This window comes from Mastomys coucha, unplaced genomic scaffold (genome assembly GCF_008632895.1).
Source record: "Mastomys coucha isolate ucsf_1 unplaced genomic scaffold, UCSF_Mcou_1 pScaffold15, whole genome shotgun sequence".
Taxonomy (NCBI): Eukaryota; Metazoa; Chordata; class Mammalia; order Rodentia; family Muridae; genus Mastomys; species Mastomys coucha.
The window spans coordinates 153,250,211-153,266,884 of record NW_022196897.1 but is presented as its reverse complement, the minus strand read 5'-3'; the positions used below and the strand labels follow the sequence as shown (position 1 = coordinate 153,266,884).

Below are 16,674 nucleotides of genomic sequence, written 5' to 3'. Positions count from 1 at the left end.
TTCTTTTTCTTTTTTTCTTGTTTCTTCTTTTTTTCTTTGAGAGAGAGTATCCCAGGCTAGCCTTGAGTATGACCTGCCTCACCTCCTGTGTGCTGGGGTGCCAGGGGTTTACAACCACATCCCGGTTTATTCACGCTGAGGATGAGCCTAGAGCTTCACGCATGCTTGGCAAGCATATGCACTGAGCCAGGCCCGCTCAGCCGCCATATGCTTTTTTTCTAATAGGCAGTGAAGGGGGCGGGGCGGGGCGGGGCGGGGCCACAACATGGAATAGCTTAAGAAGAGCCCGTGTTAGTGGCAGATAGGAATCCCCAGGGGCCTGTGGGTGCCCGTTGGAGGAAGACTGGGGTAAGTAGGTCAAAAAGAGAGGTTCAACTCCCTAGGCAGCGGAGGAGAACCGAGCCCTGTTCCATTTCCCAGCAAATCCTCGCAGGGCCCTTTCTTGCTGTGCTCTGAACACAGAAAGGTTGGGCAGCGCACAGCTGATCAAGCTAGCCTCTGAGTTGGTCCTTCCAGAACTCGGACTGCTAGGGCCTTCCCTCTTGACCCTCTCAGCAACCCTGGGAGGCAGGCTCTTTCACTGAGTCTGACTATGTGCACAGTTTATTACTGTGATGTGTATTCTTTAAGCACCTACTACGTTCCAGGTGCAGTTTTCGGTTTGAGTACACACTAGGTCCCCTGCTCTTTTGGAATAGATCCATTCAACAAGGACACCATTGTCAAGCCAGGGTTGCCTCAGAGGGCCTGACAGTCCCTACCGACTCCCTCCCCTGGTTCACAAAGGCTGTGGCAGCGCTGGGCTTAGGCTCTGTGAGTCAGAACCCCTCAGAGTCTAGAGGCCCCTACCTGGAGGGACACACCGGGAGAGACAACAGAGGGACATCTTGGCCTATGGAAAACAGGATGAAAGGGCTCACCTCAGCCCCTTCCTCCCCCAACTCCTGGCCTGGCAGGGCCTCAAAAGAGTGAGAGTGTCAATTAGCCTTGGGAGACCGCAGGCTCTGAAATAGAACCTCCTTAGCCCCTGCTGTCCGCAGGCTGAGTCATCCTGGAATGTGGCCTGCGCTGGGATTGGCTTGGGGTCCAGCGCAGGGGAGCTGTAAGGCCCTGGCGCCCAGGCTCCAGCTTCCTGCCTTTGTCTGCACCTTCTTGGGTTTCTCTGTGGGAGAGGGGCATGGCCAGAAATAACACCTGATTCACTGTCCCATCTGTCCCATTGCTGCTGTAAAGCCTGGAGGAGGAAGCCCCTCTGTTCCCAAAGATGCTCCCAGGGACAGATCCTGCACAGTGGCAGGCTGCTGTCACCTCTCTGTGACTCTATTTCCACATCTGTAAAGTGGGGGTACAGATGCTCAGTAGGGGTGATCATATGAGCTCTGGATGGAAACCCAGCACTTCTCCAGGCAAGGGCTTCCGTCTCTCCATGCCTCAGTTTTCTCCTCCGTAAAATGGGTCTTGTGGGAAAAGCTGTTCCTTGAGGAGAGAAGCCACTGAGCTGTGGCCTCTGAACACCAGCTGCTACCACCAGCAACAATGAGCGATGTTCTGGGTGGTAATTCAAGTGCAGCCGTGGCTCAGTGAGTGGCACTTGGGCGACTTCAGTGTCTGCCTTGTAGTAATGTTTGGTGAGTGAGTGAATGAACCACAGAGAGAGGAAAGATATGACACTCACTAAATCACTGTCAGTTATTCATCCATACATTGATTGTTCATTCACTCATTCAGTTGTTCATTCATTCCTTCACTTGGTCATTCTCAGTTATTCATTCATACGCTGGTCACTCATTCATTCATTCACTGTCAGTTATTCATTCATACGTTAGCCACACATTCACTCACTCATTAATGCATGCATTCACTCATTCATTATGTAGTAGCTCTGTGTCTGGGGCTTTTTGCGTCCCTGTGGTTCTGATGCCTCTCGGGCTGAGTCGGGGTCCTCATAGGTGCTTAGGGACCTCCCAGGGGCTTCCTTAGCTCACAGTCCCTCCTGCGGGAGGTTGGAGATGAGATGTAACTTCCCATGGAAGCCAAGCCCAAGGCGCTATGAATCTGTGTGGTACTTAGTTTGTGTAGTAGTTTAAGCCGTTAGCTGGTCCTGAGCTCACAGAGGTTGGGGTCAGGGTGGGCAGAGTCCATGTGGAGGACAGAGACCCCTGCGTCCCTGTCTGCAGCCAGTGGCTGTCCCCTGTATCCTCAAAGCCAGCCACAGAGACTGACCCTATTCTTCTCCCGATTTGACTCTCTTTGCCCAGAGAAGCCACATCTCCCCATAAGGACTGGCTCATTAAAAAGAAAGCTTGTTTTAAAGGCTGTCCCCTGGGGGGCTGGAGAGATGGCTTACCTGCTGCGAGGCTTGCCACTCTTATAGAGGTTCTGGTTTCGTTCCCAGCACCCATATTGGGCTGTTCACAACTGTCAGTAACTGCAGTTCCAGGGAATCTGATACACTCTTCAGACTCTCTGGGCCTTGCACATGTATACACACACACACACACACACACACACACACACACACACACATGCACACGCACGCATGCACGCACGCACACACATACGCACACGCACACACGCACACACATGCGCACACACACACACACACACACGCGCGCGCGCGCACACACACACACACAACAAGGAGGGATCAAACCCACCATGGGTTGTGGTTGGACCTGCCTTTCTTAGGGACCTGACCGTACCTTACAGTGCTCCTTCCCCAAGGACAGTACAGACTAACTTTGTTGGCAGCTGAGGCAGCGTGTTTTCCTGCCCTGGGCATGGCCTGGCTCTTGCCTCAGAGGGCTCCCAGGTTTGGCTCCATCGAGCAGAGACTGTGACGAAGCCTGTGTCCTGCCACCCCGTCCCCGACACTGATGTCTTCCTGTGGGCAGGAGAAGGAGCATGAGATGACCCGAGCTCAGACTGGCTCAGAGAACTCTGGGCCCTTCTGCTGGGTGCCAGAAGCTCCCTCCCACAGGGAGTCATCTATGCAGTAGACCCTGCATGGCCCCCAACCTCTGCCTCCGCCTCCGTCTCCACCCTCACTCTGGGTCCATCCCAGAGTTACCCAGAGGCTAACATATCTGTCCACCTTCCCCACCCCAGTCATCTTCCTCACAGGCCCACCCAGGACCCCTTCCTCACTCCGAGACAAAGCCAGTGTCCTCCTGCCTACAGGACCATAGAGTCTCACCCACAACCTGGCTCTGGCTACATACATTTGTCTTTACTCTGTTGGCCCATGCCTACCCACTTCCACACTATCCTTTGAGCCAATGACACCAACCCCAGGGCCTTTGCTCTTGCAGTTCCCTCTTGCTGTAAAACTCTTTTCTCAGACACTATCCACCCCCTTCCACCTCCAGTTGTCAGCCTCCTCTGACTTCCCCGTGGCTTCTGCTCTCAGTTCCCTCCCTTGCCTTATCACATGACACTAAGTGCTGTGGCTTCTGCAGGCGGCCTGGTGAGCCTCCGTTGGATCTGGGCAGCATCCCCTGGCTGGGCCATGCCTTGGAGTTTGGGAGAGATGCCGCCAGCTTCCTTACCAGGATGAAGGAGAAACACGGTGACATATTTACCGTGAGTATCTCTAGGAGGGACAGGGTGAGTGGCTGCTCCCCATTGGGGCCATCCACTCCTCCAGCATCTACCCACATACCGACCCATCCACCTGTACCTATCCAGGGGAGGCCGACTGTCCCTCTGCCTGTCCAACTGTGCATACTGTGGATCAGTCATCCGCAGGGCTCTGTGCTCTAAGGGTGTGCCCTCTCAAGCACTTCTCGGGATGAACACCAGTATTTACGGTGTCTCTCAGCATAACCAGCTTGTCAATTAAGATTAAATACACTTCCACTCACCCAATTACCCATCTGTCTTTCTGTATATTCACCCACTGTGTCTGTCTTTCTATCATCTATCTAGTCTTTTTTTTTTTTAAAAAAGATCTTTTTATCTATCTTTTTTAAGATTAGTTTTTATTCATGTATACATGTGTATATCTGTGTGCGTCTGTTATGACATCTGTGCAGATGCCCTCAGAGGCCAGACGAAAGTGTCAGACCCCCTGGAGCTGGAGATACAGATGGTTGTGAGATACTACGGGGTGCTGGGAGCCGAACTCAGTTCCTCTGGAAGAGTAGCCAGTGTTCTTGTTAACTGCTCTTCAGCCCCTATCTACCTATCCAAACTCACCCAGCATTCTCCACTCGTTCACCCAGCGCCATTCAGTTTCCTCTCTAGATTCCAGTTCCACTGACTTCCCTCCATTCATCTTCCACATTTATCTCCATCTACCACTGCCCAGCCAATGGTCACCATCTCTCCACTCAGCACCTGACTCTGGTCTGCTCTCTGTACATCTACTTTTGTATTCATCCACCTGTCCACCCATCTACCCACCCAGTCATCCACCCATCTACCCACCCATTCACCCATCTACCCATTTTCCCACCCCCCACCAACCAATCACCCACCTTCCTACCCATCCATCCACCTACCCACCTACTCATCTACCCATTTACCCATCCACCCACTACTAATTCATCTACCCACTCATCCACCCAACCCACTCATCTACCCACCCAGTCATCCACCCATCTACCCACTCACTTACCCATCCACTCACCCACCAACCCATCCACCCATCCATCTAGTTATTCACTCATCTATCCACCCATCTACCTAACCATCCAACCACCTTACCTTCCTACCTACCCACCCATCTACCTTCTTACCTACCTACCCACCCACCCATTACCCACCCATCTACCCATTTACCCATCTGCCCACCCATCCATTCATTCATCCATCTATCTTCTTACCCACCTACCCACCCACCCATTTACCCACACATCCACCCACCTACCAATGCAAATCCCTACCCACCCATAGATACACATACCCACCCACACACCCACCCATACATCTCCCTACTCACCTATCCACTCATCCATCACCAATCTTTGTCTTCAGGACCCTTCAATCACCCCTTGTTCTTGAATGCTCCCAGCTCTCGGCCCTCTGGTGTTCATGCTTCAGGTTGTTGTTTGGTCTGCTTAGCATCTTGTCACCCATGCCCCCAACATTCTGACCTGTAGCCACTCATCTAACAGATCTGTCCATATGTCCTTTTGTTCCCCACCTGCACTCGCTACCTAACACATCCCTTTCCTTCCTTCCTTCCTTCCTTCCTTCCTTCCTTCCTTCCTTCCTTCCTTTCTTCTTTCCTTCCTTCCTTCTTTCTTTCCTTCCTTCCTTCCTTCCTTCCTTCCTTCCTTCCTTCCTTCTTTCCTTCCTTCCTTCCTTTCTCTTGCCTTCCTGTATTCATTCCATCTAGTTACCCAGCCATCTTTCCTTCAGTTTATGTCTCCTTCCTCCATCTTTATCCATGTACCCAACCCATTTACAGTCGGCACTGGCATTTACCCGTCCACCTACTCACCCATCCTTCATCTACTCCAGCCACACACTCACCTACAGTCATTCTGCTGGCGTTTACCCAGCACTATCTGTCCTTCTACTCATCCTTTTCCTTGTCATGGTACCAGGGATCAAATTCAGGACATCATGCAGGCCAGGCAAAGACCACATCATTTTTTACTTTTTACCCCTGCCACCTTCTCCTTTTTTATTTGGAGCCAGGCTCTTACTATTATTACCTGGGTTGGCCTTGAACTCACTGCAATTTAGTCAGCCCTCAAACCCGGGATCCTTCTGCCTTAGTCTCTTGAGGAGCTGCGATTATAGGCCTGGCTACAACCTTTGCTTTTGGAAGGCTTTGGCCCGTCTTAGCTCTGATACACTTCAGCATGGAGACTTGGGGCGTGTTGTCCCATGGCCCAGCCTAAATTTTGCAGCGGTAGATAGGTGAGTGGCAGTCCTTCGCTCAAAGGATGGGAGGGGCGAGCCAGACTGCTGCTGGCCAGTGCCTGTTGTGTCCATGCTTGCTGACAGATGCCTGAATGCAGAGGGTTGCCATCCACCCACTCCTCCAACAGGTGCTGGTGGGAGGCAGGTATGTCACTGTCCTCCTGGACCCACACTCTTACGACACAGTGGTGTGGGAACTGCGTACACGGCTGGACTTCCACCCCTACGCCATCTTCCTTATGGAGAGGATTTTTGATCTGCAGCTTCCGAATTTCAACCCCAGCGAGGAGAAGGCCAGGATGAAGCCGTGAGTGCAGAGATGGGCCTGCGGGCGGGCCGGGGTAGGGGCTTCAACGCCACATCCTGTTGTCCTTTGCCCCGTCTTAGTAAGTGTTTGGCCGTACAATTCTATATTGCTGTTCATCACTGAAGGAAGTGAGGGCATGACCTCAAACAGGGCAGAACCCTGGAGGTGGGAGCTGATGCAGAGGCTTGCTTCCAATGGCTTCCTCAGTCTGCTTTTTCATAGAACCCAGCACCATCAGCTCAGGGTAGCACCACCCACAATGGGTTGTACCCTCCCCCAACAATCACTAATTAAAAAAAAAAAATGCTCTACAGGCTTGCCTACAGCCAGATCTTATGGAGACATTTTGTTAGCCATGGGTTCCCTCCTCTCCGACGACTTAGCCTGTGTCAAGTTGCTGTAAAACTCTCCAGCTAGCCCTGAGGTCACTGTCCAGGAGAGACAGTTAAGAAACCAATGCAACTAGAATCACTGCCTGGCTCACACCTGCTGGTTCGTGTTGCCACACTAGGTTCCACGGGCAGGGCGCTGTCCCCTAGACGCTCCAGTAACTCACTGTTATTGGTGGCTTTGATGGAGTCTTGCAGGTCGACAGACCACCTTTGACCCTTGACTCTGAACAGCTCTCCAGGCTTTGGGCAGCACGGGGACAGTCCAGCATTCCCCTCCCACTGGCCCCGGGCACCCTTAGACTGTGTCTCAGGTCCACATGGGGAGACTGGGTCAGCAGCCCAGCCTTTGTCCCATGCCCTGTCCATCTGGAATTGGATGAAATCCAACCCTCTGCTGGATTTTTATAGAGGAGGAGCTGGCTTCACACTCATCTAGAAGCCTGTGGGTCCATTGTCCAAATCTGTGCACCAGGCGAGGACAGACTGTCCTGGCCAAGAGCTCATACTGTAGGGTGAGCCTCAGCGGTGTCCTTCCCTGCCTGCGTTCCCTGTCCTGACACTGTACACTTTGTACCCGAGTTTCTCTGCTATAAAACTGTCTCAGTGCTAACTGTCATTCCTTTGACACACAAGCAATCTTTTTTTTCTGAGTATATTAAGTGGCAAATATCTATGTTCTGTTGCTGGTCTCAGGACGCTCATGCATAGAGACCTGCAGGCACTCACGGAAGCCATGTACGCCAACCTTCGCACCGTCCTGCTGGGTGACTCCACAGAAGCCAGCAGTGGCTGGCAGGAGACAGGACTCCTAGAGTTCTCCTACAACTCCCTACTCAGGTGAGCCCACAACCTTGTCATGGCTGAGGGAGCTGAGGGTACACTCAAAGGAGGGAGGTGGTTCAGGTGGAACCCCAAATGCGCTTCACACAACTTGAGCTGTAAACCAGATGTTAGCTGTAAAAGGGCACCGAGTGTCCAAGTGTCCTCCAGAGCGGGAGTCCCTGTCGTAGTCAGAATGTCTATTCCTGCACAAACATCACGACCAAGAAGCGAGTTGCTAAGCGAGGGAAGGGTTTATTCAGCTTACACTTCCACACTGCTGTTATCACCAGAGGAAGTCAGGACTGGAACTCAAGCAGGTCAGGAAGCAGGAGCTGATGGAGAGGCCATGGAGGGATGTTCCTTACTGGCTTGCTTCCCCTGGCTTGCTCAGCCTGCTCTCTTATAGAACCCAGGATACCAGCCCAAGGATGGCACCACCCACAATGGGCCCTCCATCCTTGATCACTAATTGAGAAAATGCCCCACAGCTGGATCTCATGGAGGCACTTCCCCAACTGAAGCTCCCTTCTCTGTGATAACTCCAGCCTGGGTCAAGCTGACACACACAGCCAGCCCGCACAGTCCCCTGGTTGAGCATCACAGCATCTGTGCTGTGGCTTAGACTCTGCCCTCATCGGCTAGCAGTGATGCTTGGGAGACTAACCAGGGAGCTTGACCTGAGGTCAGGCCTCATAACTGTAGTAAAAACAGTGCAGCAAAGTGCAGCTCCTCCAGCTGTGCCTCATCCTCAATGGTCCCACAGGAAACAGCAGGGGACGCAGCAGATGAGTTCCTTATGTCTGAGAAGGCAGAATTGACGTGAGTGCACGTGTGTACACAAGGTGACATCAAGTCTGTTTGGACTGGATGGGCAAGCTCACTTCATGCTCCATGAGGTGGTCACTTACAGACCCACTCGTTAGATGGGAAAACTGAGATCTTCGGACTCACCCAGAGTCCCTGTCAGGGACATAGTAGGCAGCTGCTCTCAGTGGGACATCCTCCCTTCTTGTTTGGCAGTTCACACACATAGTAGGGCTATGTGCTGCTGGCTCCCCAGGTGAGGACTGGTCTAGAAAGAGCCTTGTTTCTGACTGGCAAGTTCTCAGCAGGGTGACACTCAGGTGTCCTGGCTTCTGTCACCCTGCACCCTCGTGTGGACAGAGACGTCAACATCAAGGAGGTAGGGTGTCTTAAAAGGGGGCTGGTTGTCAGTATAGGAGCCTCACAGGGCCTGAGCCTGGCCTGAGTTCCTGTCTCCACCAGGCTTGGTGTGCTGGGACATTGCAGGGACCTGAGCAAGGAAAGCGTGTAAGATTCAGAAAGGCAGATACGAGGTGACAGTCCATATGGCCCAACTACCTGAACCTTCCAACACGACCTGTGGTGGCCCTATCTCAAAGTGGCACCCCAAGTTCCGCTCTGGCCTCCTTCCTCCCTGGCAACTCACTTCGCCCTGAGCAGAGGGCTCCTCTCCAGGGCAGCTGTAGTTGGGTTTCCTGCTGGGAAAGCTTGCTACATAGTCTCTAGGCCACTAACTCTCCACCTCCCGGGAGCTGTGTGCTTTCCACACTGGGCTCTGTCAGCTCCATTTTAGTTTATGGCACCGAGCGCCACCTAGTGGCCGACTGGACCCATGTACGCTGGTGGGGAGCTGACTCACATTCCTGGGCTATGTCTGTCCCCCACTATTGCCCAGAGTTAGGAGAGGGAAAGAAGGGAACCTTTCAGGCTGAAGATGAGGTATGGGGAAGGCTGAGCTTGGCCTCTGAGCCCCAGGGGAAGCGGGCTTCTTGTTAGCCCAGAGGAGAGAGCAGGTGTGAGTCTCCTCCCTTGAGGGTTTGTTTCCAGGGGCACAGACACTGGGCTGGGCTGGAGACGGAAGTGGGGTGCAGGTGGGTTGTGATGGTGGCCTGGATGGCCTGTCACCAGAGTCCTCAGGAGTGTGTTCTATTTACATATCCATCTTTCCACACACCCTACCACCCCACACACCACCTACATCCAACCATTCTCGTCCATTCATCCAGACGACAACCTATCCATCTCTGACTCGACATCCATCTACCCATCTATCCAACCACCCATCCACATCTCTGCATCCATCCGTGTATCTACCCCCCAGCCACTCACTGTTGCTCCATTGACCCACCACTCACTGCTGCTCTATTGACTTACTACCCACCACCATTGACCTATCGTTCATCGCGGGCCTAGTGCTCCACGCACTGTGTGGGTGTGGCACAGGGTGGGGGCTACGCATGCTTCTCTCAGTCTCATCCCCCTCCTCCCCGTTTCTCCCTCTCCCTGCTTGGAAAACGCTCTCCTGGGAGACCCGTGACTGGGGAGCTTATGAAGGCGGGGTGGCGTTCTGCCCCATTTTGTTGCTGTGATAAAATACTCCGACTAAACTCAACTTGGGAAACAAAGGGTTATTTCATATTTACATATTCAGGTCACACTCCGTCCCTGAGGGAAATAGGCAGGCTAGAAACCAAAGAGGGGAACTCTAGGCGGGGTAGGAACTCAAGACAGGACCTGACTCGTTGCTGTCACCCCAGCGCCGGCTACCTGACCCTGTATGGAGTGGAGGCCTCACCACGCACCCGTGAGAGTCAGGCCCAAGACCGTGCCCATTCAGCTGATGTTTTCCACACCTTCCGCCAGCTGGATCTGCTGCTCCCCAAACTGGCTCGAGGCTCCCTGTCAGTGGGTAAGCACCATGACGTCACTGCGGAAGTGGGTACTTGTTAATGGCATTTTAATAAGTCTGTTATAGTTTTCCTCTTACCTGGCTTTACCTTCCAAATAACTGAGATTGGACCATTCTATTTATTTAACATGCTTTAAAGGCACAACAACTGAGCAGCTACCACTCTGTTTTAATCTTTTATGCTAATCTGGCTACCTCCCAGCCCAAACCCCAGAGACACCGGCATGTTATAGCTTTCTCATTCTCTCTCCTGAACGTCTTGTCTTCCCTGGGCAGAATCCCCTCCCCTGGCTGGCAGGAAGTCCCGCCTTACTCTCTCCCCTGCTCTGTCATTGGCTGTTAAGCTCTCTTTATTGACATATCAGAGAACAACTGGCGAGACTGGAGAATCTCTGAATAAGAGTTGCTACCCTTATTCAATAAGGGAGACAGAGATGTGCATTTGAATCTTCACACAGTGCATAAGAACATTATGGCTCCAGGTGGTGGGTCCCGTGCACAGAAAGACCATCTGGTCTTTCCCATAAGAAGCAACAACAGCCCGGTGTGGTCTCGCACGCCTTTAGTCCCAGCACTTGGAAGGCAGAGGCAGGTAGATCTCTGTGAATTTGAGTCCAGCCTGGTCTACATAGCAAACTCCAAGGTAGCCAAGGCTACATAGTAAGACTCTGTCTTAAACAACCAAAAATTAACCAATTAATTATGTAGTTAATATAGAAGAAGCAGTGAAAACTGTGTGATAAACTATCCAAGGAAAACACTCAAGATGGAAGGATGTGTTTTGACTCCTGGTTTCAGAGGTTTTCGATCCACAGATACCTGATTCCATTGCTGTGGGCCTGTGCTGTGTCTGACCATGATGGGGGCATGAGCGCTCAGTAGGAGCACTTACTCAGTAGGAGCACTCAGTAGGAGCACTCAGCAGAGGATACTGCCTACCTCATGGCAGCTGGGAAGTGGAGAAAGCTGGAAGAAGGGGTCTGGGGGATAAGATTCGCCCTTCAAAGGCACATACCCTTAATCTGCTGCCTCCACCCCCACCCCTACCAGCCCTTTCCAGCTGTTCACTCATCTGACCGTTAACCCCAGCCATCTCTCATAATGCCACCAGCTGGGAACCAAGCCTTCAGTACAGGAGCCCGCTGGGGACATATTTCATATCCAGACCATCGAAGCCCATTTGGATTCAGAGCCCTTGAGAAGACTGAGGCGTGTGTCCTGGAATCTCTGCCCGGCTTGAGGCTTTGGGCTAGCCAGCCACTTCCCTGTCTCCTGCTCTGCTGGCACAGCACAACAGAAGGGAGGGGACATGACAGATCCTGGGCTCCACCTTCCTGGATCTCTGTGGTCTCACTGTGCCCAATGGGAAGGAGGCCATCATCTTAGAAGGGGATCTTCAGGCTCTGCCGAGGCCATAGGGAAATAGCATTATCGCTTGCTGAGGACTTGGCCTTGTTCCGGGACACCTTAGTATTTTCAAATATGTTTTCTCTCTGCTTCATTTTGCTTTTTTGAAGCAGGGTCTCTCTGTAGACCAGACTAGTCCTTAAATTTGGGATCCTCCTATCTCAGTCTCCCAAGAGCCAAGATTATGTGTTCACTGCCATTCACACACCTACCCAAGGATCTGCCGTGCCCGAGGACTGTCACCTGTCTTCCCGATGATTTGCCAGCCTGCCGGGCAGAGAGACTGTGGTTTCCTCTTGTCATATGTCAGACGCAGTCATCAACCCGGAGGGCAGAAATGGGCATTCGGCATCCTTCTCACCTCCCTGCCTAGCATGTTGAGCTATCATTTGGCTTCTCTAGCCTCTGCAGGTCCTCTCCGGGAGCTGTCCACCCAAATTGTCTCTACAGATTGTTCACTGTCTCACGCAGTCCCGGGGGTCTGGGGCTCACACAGGTGAAATCACTTGTCACAGGAGCAGCAGATAGTTGGCGGAATAGACAACGTGCACACTTTGTCTGATTGCAAAGCCCAGTGTGTTAAACATATGTCCCATCCCAGCACCTGTTGCTTCTCCAGAAAAAGTTTCTTCACTCTCCCTCCTTCCATGGGACACAGGACGCATCCATGAAGTGCTGTTTCCCAGTATGAGCAGCAGGTGGCAGTGTTGGACAGTTGCTGTCAGGGGGCTGCAAGCCATTCCCAGACCTGGTGGGTGCAGTGTGCCCAGAAGCCCAACAGGGAAAACCCTACCAAAATATCAAATGTACACCCTTCTCTCCCATGGTCTCTCTTCCAGGAAATGATCTCACAGAAATACTCACATATACTGGCAGATAAGGATACTCATGGCCACACTGTCTGTTACTGCAGAGCTAGAACTCACCAGTGCCAGATAGGGGCTGATTAAATAACTAACGTAATGTGTGAGCGCATTATACGTGAGCAGCCCCCAAACCTGTGGAAGAGAAGGGGATGAATCCCATGGTGGCTAGTGATCAGAGGTGGGGAGCGCTGGCCAGAACCTTCCACCTCAATCTAGATGTGGTAACGATGTGCTTGGATTTTTGTCTTTAAGAATTGAGATGAGAGCCGGGAGGTGGTGGCACATGCCTTTGATCCCACCACTTGGGAGGCAGAGGCAGGTGGATTTCTGAGTTCGAGGCCAGCCTAGTCTACAGAGTGAGTTCCAGGACAGCTAGGGCTACAAAGAGAAACCCTGTCTTGAAAAACAAACAAACAAACAAACAAACAAACAAACAAAAAAAAAAAGAATTGAGATGAAGCAAAGAGAAAATGAATTCTTATAGCTCACCAGGTGTGAAGGCTTAGGTTCCTGCCTCTTCATCCTCCTGCTTCTCCCCCTTCATCATATGTATGTATGATACTCAAGTGTTATATGTATGTATATGTATATGTTTATATATGTGTGTGCATGTATGTGTATAGTCAGGGTCTCTTGTAACCCAGGTTAGCCTTAGACTCACTAGGTAGCCAAGGATGATTGTAAACTTTCAATCCTCCTGCCTCCACTATTTCTGGGATCACAGTTGTGTAACCACAGCTGGTTTTCTCTCTCTTAGCGTTTTCTGTGTGCATGTGAAATTCTTCATCTTTTCAAGTATATTTCAAATATAAAAATGTATTCATGTTGCCCAAAACATACACATGAAAAGAAAGTTGACCCTCTGGGACCTCAAGAGTCCTGAGGGCTTGTATGTTTTACTTGAATACTTTTTTGAAAGGGGCAGAGGGGACAAAGAGAGAACCTTGCTGTGTAGACCAGGATGGCTGGGAACTCGCTATGTAGTACAGGCTGGCCTCAGCCTGGTGATCCTCTTATCTCTGCCTCCTGAGTGCTGGGATTACAGATGTGTGCCCTCAGTTTACCCACCCAACAGGAGACATTTCACAGGAAGAGTCACAGTGTGATTGAGATTCTAATGGCCCCGAGGTAACACAGCAGCCATTCACAGATCATCTCCACCAGGCTATCTCTGAGCTCAGAGGGGCATCCAGGAAGAGACTTGAGTGTACAGGGGTGAAGGCCTCCCTCCGTGGGTAAGGAAGTGACTGAGGCCCAGAGACGGCCAGGCCTCAGTCAGATCCACACAACATAGGTTTCTGCGGCTTCTGCGTCTGCGTCGCTTGCTCTACCCTCTGGACACAGGGTCGGGTCAGACCGCCCTGAGGTGCTTTTTAGTTGTAATAAAAAAATGGAGAGCTGGAAAAGAGGCTCTGTGGGTAAGTGTTTGATGTCAGGGTGTGAGGAATTGATCTGAATCGCCAGCCCCTAGGTAAGAGTTGAGTATGGCATCTATAAACCCAGTGTTGGGTGTGGGGTGGGTCCTTTGGGGTTCACTGCCGGTCAATGTGGCTAAAAGGATTTAGGTTTAGTGAGAGAGCCTGACTTGCAAAATAAGGTGGAAAGCAATAGAGCAGAGGTTCTTACCCTGCGAGCGCGAGTCAAATGACCCTTTCACAGGGGTCACATGGGACATCAGAAAACACAGATGTTTCCATTACGATTCATAACAGTAGCAAAATTACAGCTATGAGGTAGCAAGGAAACAATTTTATGATTGGGGGTCACAACATGAGGAACTATACTAAAGGGTCACATTGTTAGGGAGGTTGAGAACCACTGCAATAGAGGAGAACGCATGCACAAATGTGCACATGCACGCATGCATAGATGCATACATGCACACAGGTACACGGGCACACATGTACACATGCACAAAGGCACACATATGCACATGCACACATATATGCACATACACACAGTCACATGCACGTGTGCACTAACATGTACATGTGCGCACGTTACACATGACATACATACAACACAGGACATACACATGCAGCCACAATGACTGCACGATGAGAGATTGCAATTGTAAGTTTGGGCCTCAAGTACAGTGAGATATTTCTGTGGCTTTGTGGAGCCCTTCACCTCTGGTCAGAGGACACTGGGGACATCTAAACCATTGCTGGGGGTGATGCTGTCACCTCCTCCCTGTGTCCCTTGGCGATTTTTTTTTTTAAACTCCAGATTTTGATCTCACATGGGGACTCTCATAGCCTGGCTGGGGCCTGGCCTCCCAGGACACTGGGGGCTCTCAAGAACCTGACACTGTGGGAGACCCAGGAAAGCTCTGTGTTTCAGATGAGCCCATGGGTTCAACACTTTAAATCTGGAATGCCACATTACCCAAAGTAGTATGGAGAAGGTGAGCCCTTTGTCTGAAAAATGTTGCCATTCAAATTCAAAAATACTAAGTCCAAGCTGGGAGATGGCTCTGTCGGCAGAGTGCTGGCCGCACAGCCAAGAGGACCTGAGTTTCAATCCCAGCGCCACGTAAGAGCTGTGGATGTGGTGTACCTACCGTCCCAGCCCTAGGCTTACTGTTTTTAAGTTAGTTGGCAGCATTTGCAGACCACTGCAAGCGGTGTTGTTCTGCAGAGACCCTGAGTGCCTGGCCTTGTCCCTCTCCGACCCCTGCTCACATCTAGGCTGGCATCCTTGAGGCAAAGCTTACCCTTCAGAGGCCCTAAAATGCCTCTGTGGCCTGTGCAGGCTCCACTGTCAAAGTTACAAGCACAGAAGGAGGCTAGAGTGTAGCTCAGTATATAGAAGGCTCAGTTTCCATCCCCAGCACCAGCAACTGTAGACAGATGGATGGACAGATGAATGAACAGACAGACAGATGGATGGACAGGCAGACAGACACAGGAGCACCTGGCTTACTGGCTTTTTTTTCCCCCTCCTCGTTTGGTTTTTCAAGACAGGGTTTCTCTGTGTAGCTCTGGCTGTTCTGGAACTCGCTCTGTAGACCAGGCTGGCCTCGAAACTCACAGAGATCCACCTGCCTCTGCCTCCCAAGTGCTGGGATGAAAGGCGTGCGCTACCACACCTGGCCCAGATTACTAGTTTCCTTAGAAAACGTGTGCCTGGGTGGAGCCACTTGCTCTGCCATGTCTGAGGGTGGGTTGGAGCAGCCTAGAAGTCTCTCTTCTCTTCAGGTCTACATACCCTCTTCTGTGGGATCTTCCTCTGCTGACCTTACCCGTCTGCTCTAGAGGAGTTTGAGTGGAGACCCCAGGTCTGTGTCCCCACCAATGGCCAGTGCAGCTCCTTTGGGATGATCCCCCTCGCCTTTGGTGCACCGTCTGTCCTTGCTCTGATCTAGGTCCCAGGGGAGAGGCTGTGGCCTCAAATGTGGTCCTCCTAAGTAGCTCCCTAAAGCCTCACGAATTCACCAAATCTCTATTGGGCTCTTGCTATGGAGAAGTTCTCTCTTGCAGGAACGGGCCCTCGTGCCTTTCAGCTAACAGACATGGGTCCTAGGCCACTCTTACAGGGCTTCGCCCAGGCTTTCCCATCAGCGATACCCAGAATACTTGTGAAAGGCTGGGGCTGAGTGGCCCTGGCCTAGCGGCGACTACAACCTTCCTCTTCTGTGCTCTGTCCCTGCAGGGGACAAAGACCATGCGTGCAGTGTCAAAAGCCGCCTGTGGAAGCTGCTGTCCCCAGCCAGGCTGGCCTCCAGGGCTGACCGGAGCAGCTGGCTGGAGAGTTATCTGAGACATCTTGAAGAGATGGGGGTGTCAGAGGAGATGCAGGCCCGGGCTCTGGTGTTGCAGCTCTGGGCCACACAGGTAAGCATGGCTGCGTAGGTGTGGAATTCATGGGTGTGTGCCTGTGTGAGCAGGTGAGAGTGTGAGCACACAGCCTGCTGGTCGCCCCACCCTACACTGTTTCTCTGGTCCAGCAGCTTTGTAAACAGGTGGTCCAAATGATAGGCTTTGCTTGTTTAACATAAAAGAAAAATGGCAGACTGATAGAAAAACGAGACTCATGTAGCCCAGGCTAGCCTCAAACGTGCCATGTAGCCAAGGATAATCTTGAACATGTGGTCCTCCTTCTTCCACCTGTTGAATGCTGGGTTACAGATATGTGATAGCATGTATGGTTTGTATGCTGGGACGGATGAGAGCCGGGTATGCTGGGAAGGCTTTGCCTTTAGCCTGTAAACTTTATACGTAGCTTAATGGACTCCTGCCCGGGCTGTCTTGGTTCTCCAGCCCCTTCCACCTCAGTTCCTTTCTTTCCCTC

At 51.8% G+C, this 16,674-nt stretch overlaps 1 protein-coding gene across 1 annotated transcript in view; it reads left to right on the top strand.

The window, feature by feature from the left end:
* Positions 1-16,674, top strand: part of Ptgis (prostaglandin I2 synthase) — a 34,651-nt gene that overhangs the window by 7,678 nt on the left and 10,299 nt on the right. The window contains exons 2-6 of the mRNA XM_031372821.1: positions 3,459-3,582; positions 6,003-6,181; positions 7,267-7,410; positions 9,957-10,108; positions 16,036-16,217. Of these exons, the coding sequence (XP_031228681.1) occupies positions 3,459-3,582; positions 6,003-6,181; positions 7,267-7,410; positions 9,957-10,108; positions 16,036-16,217 (781 nt within the window). The remainder of the gene's footprint in view (positions 1-3,458; positions 3,583-6,002; positions 6,182-7,266; positions 7,411-9,956; positions 10,109-16,035; positions 16,218-16,674) is intronic.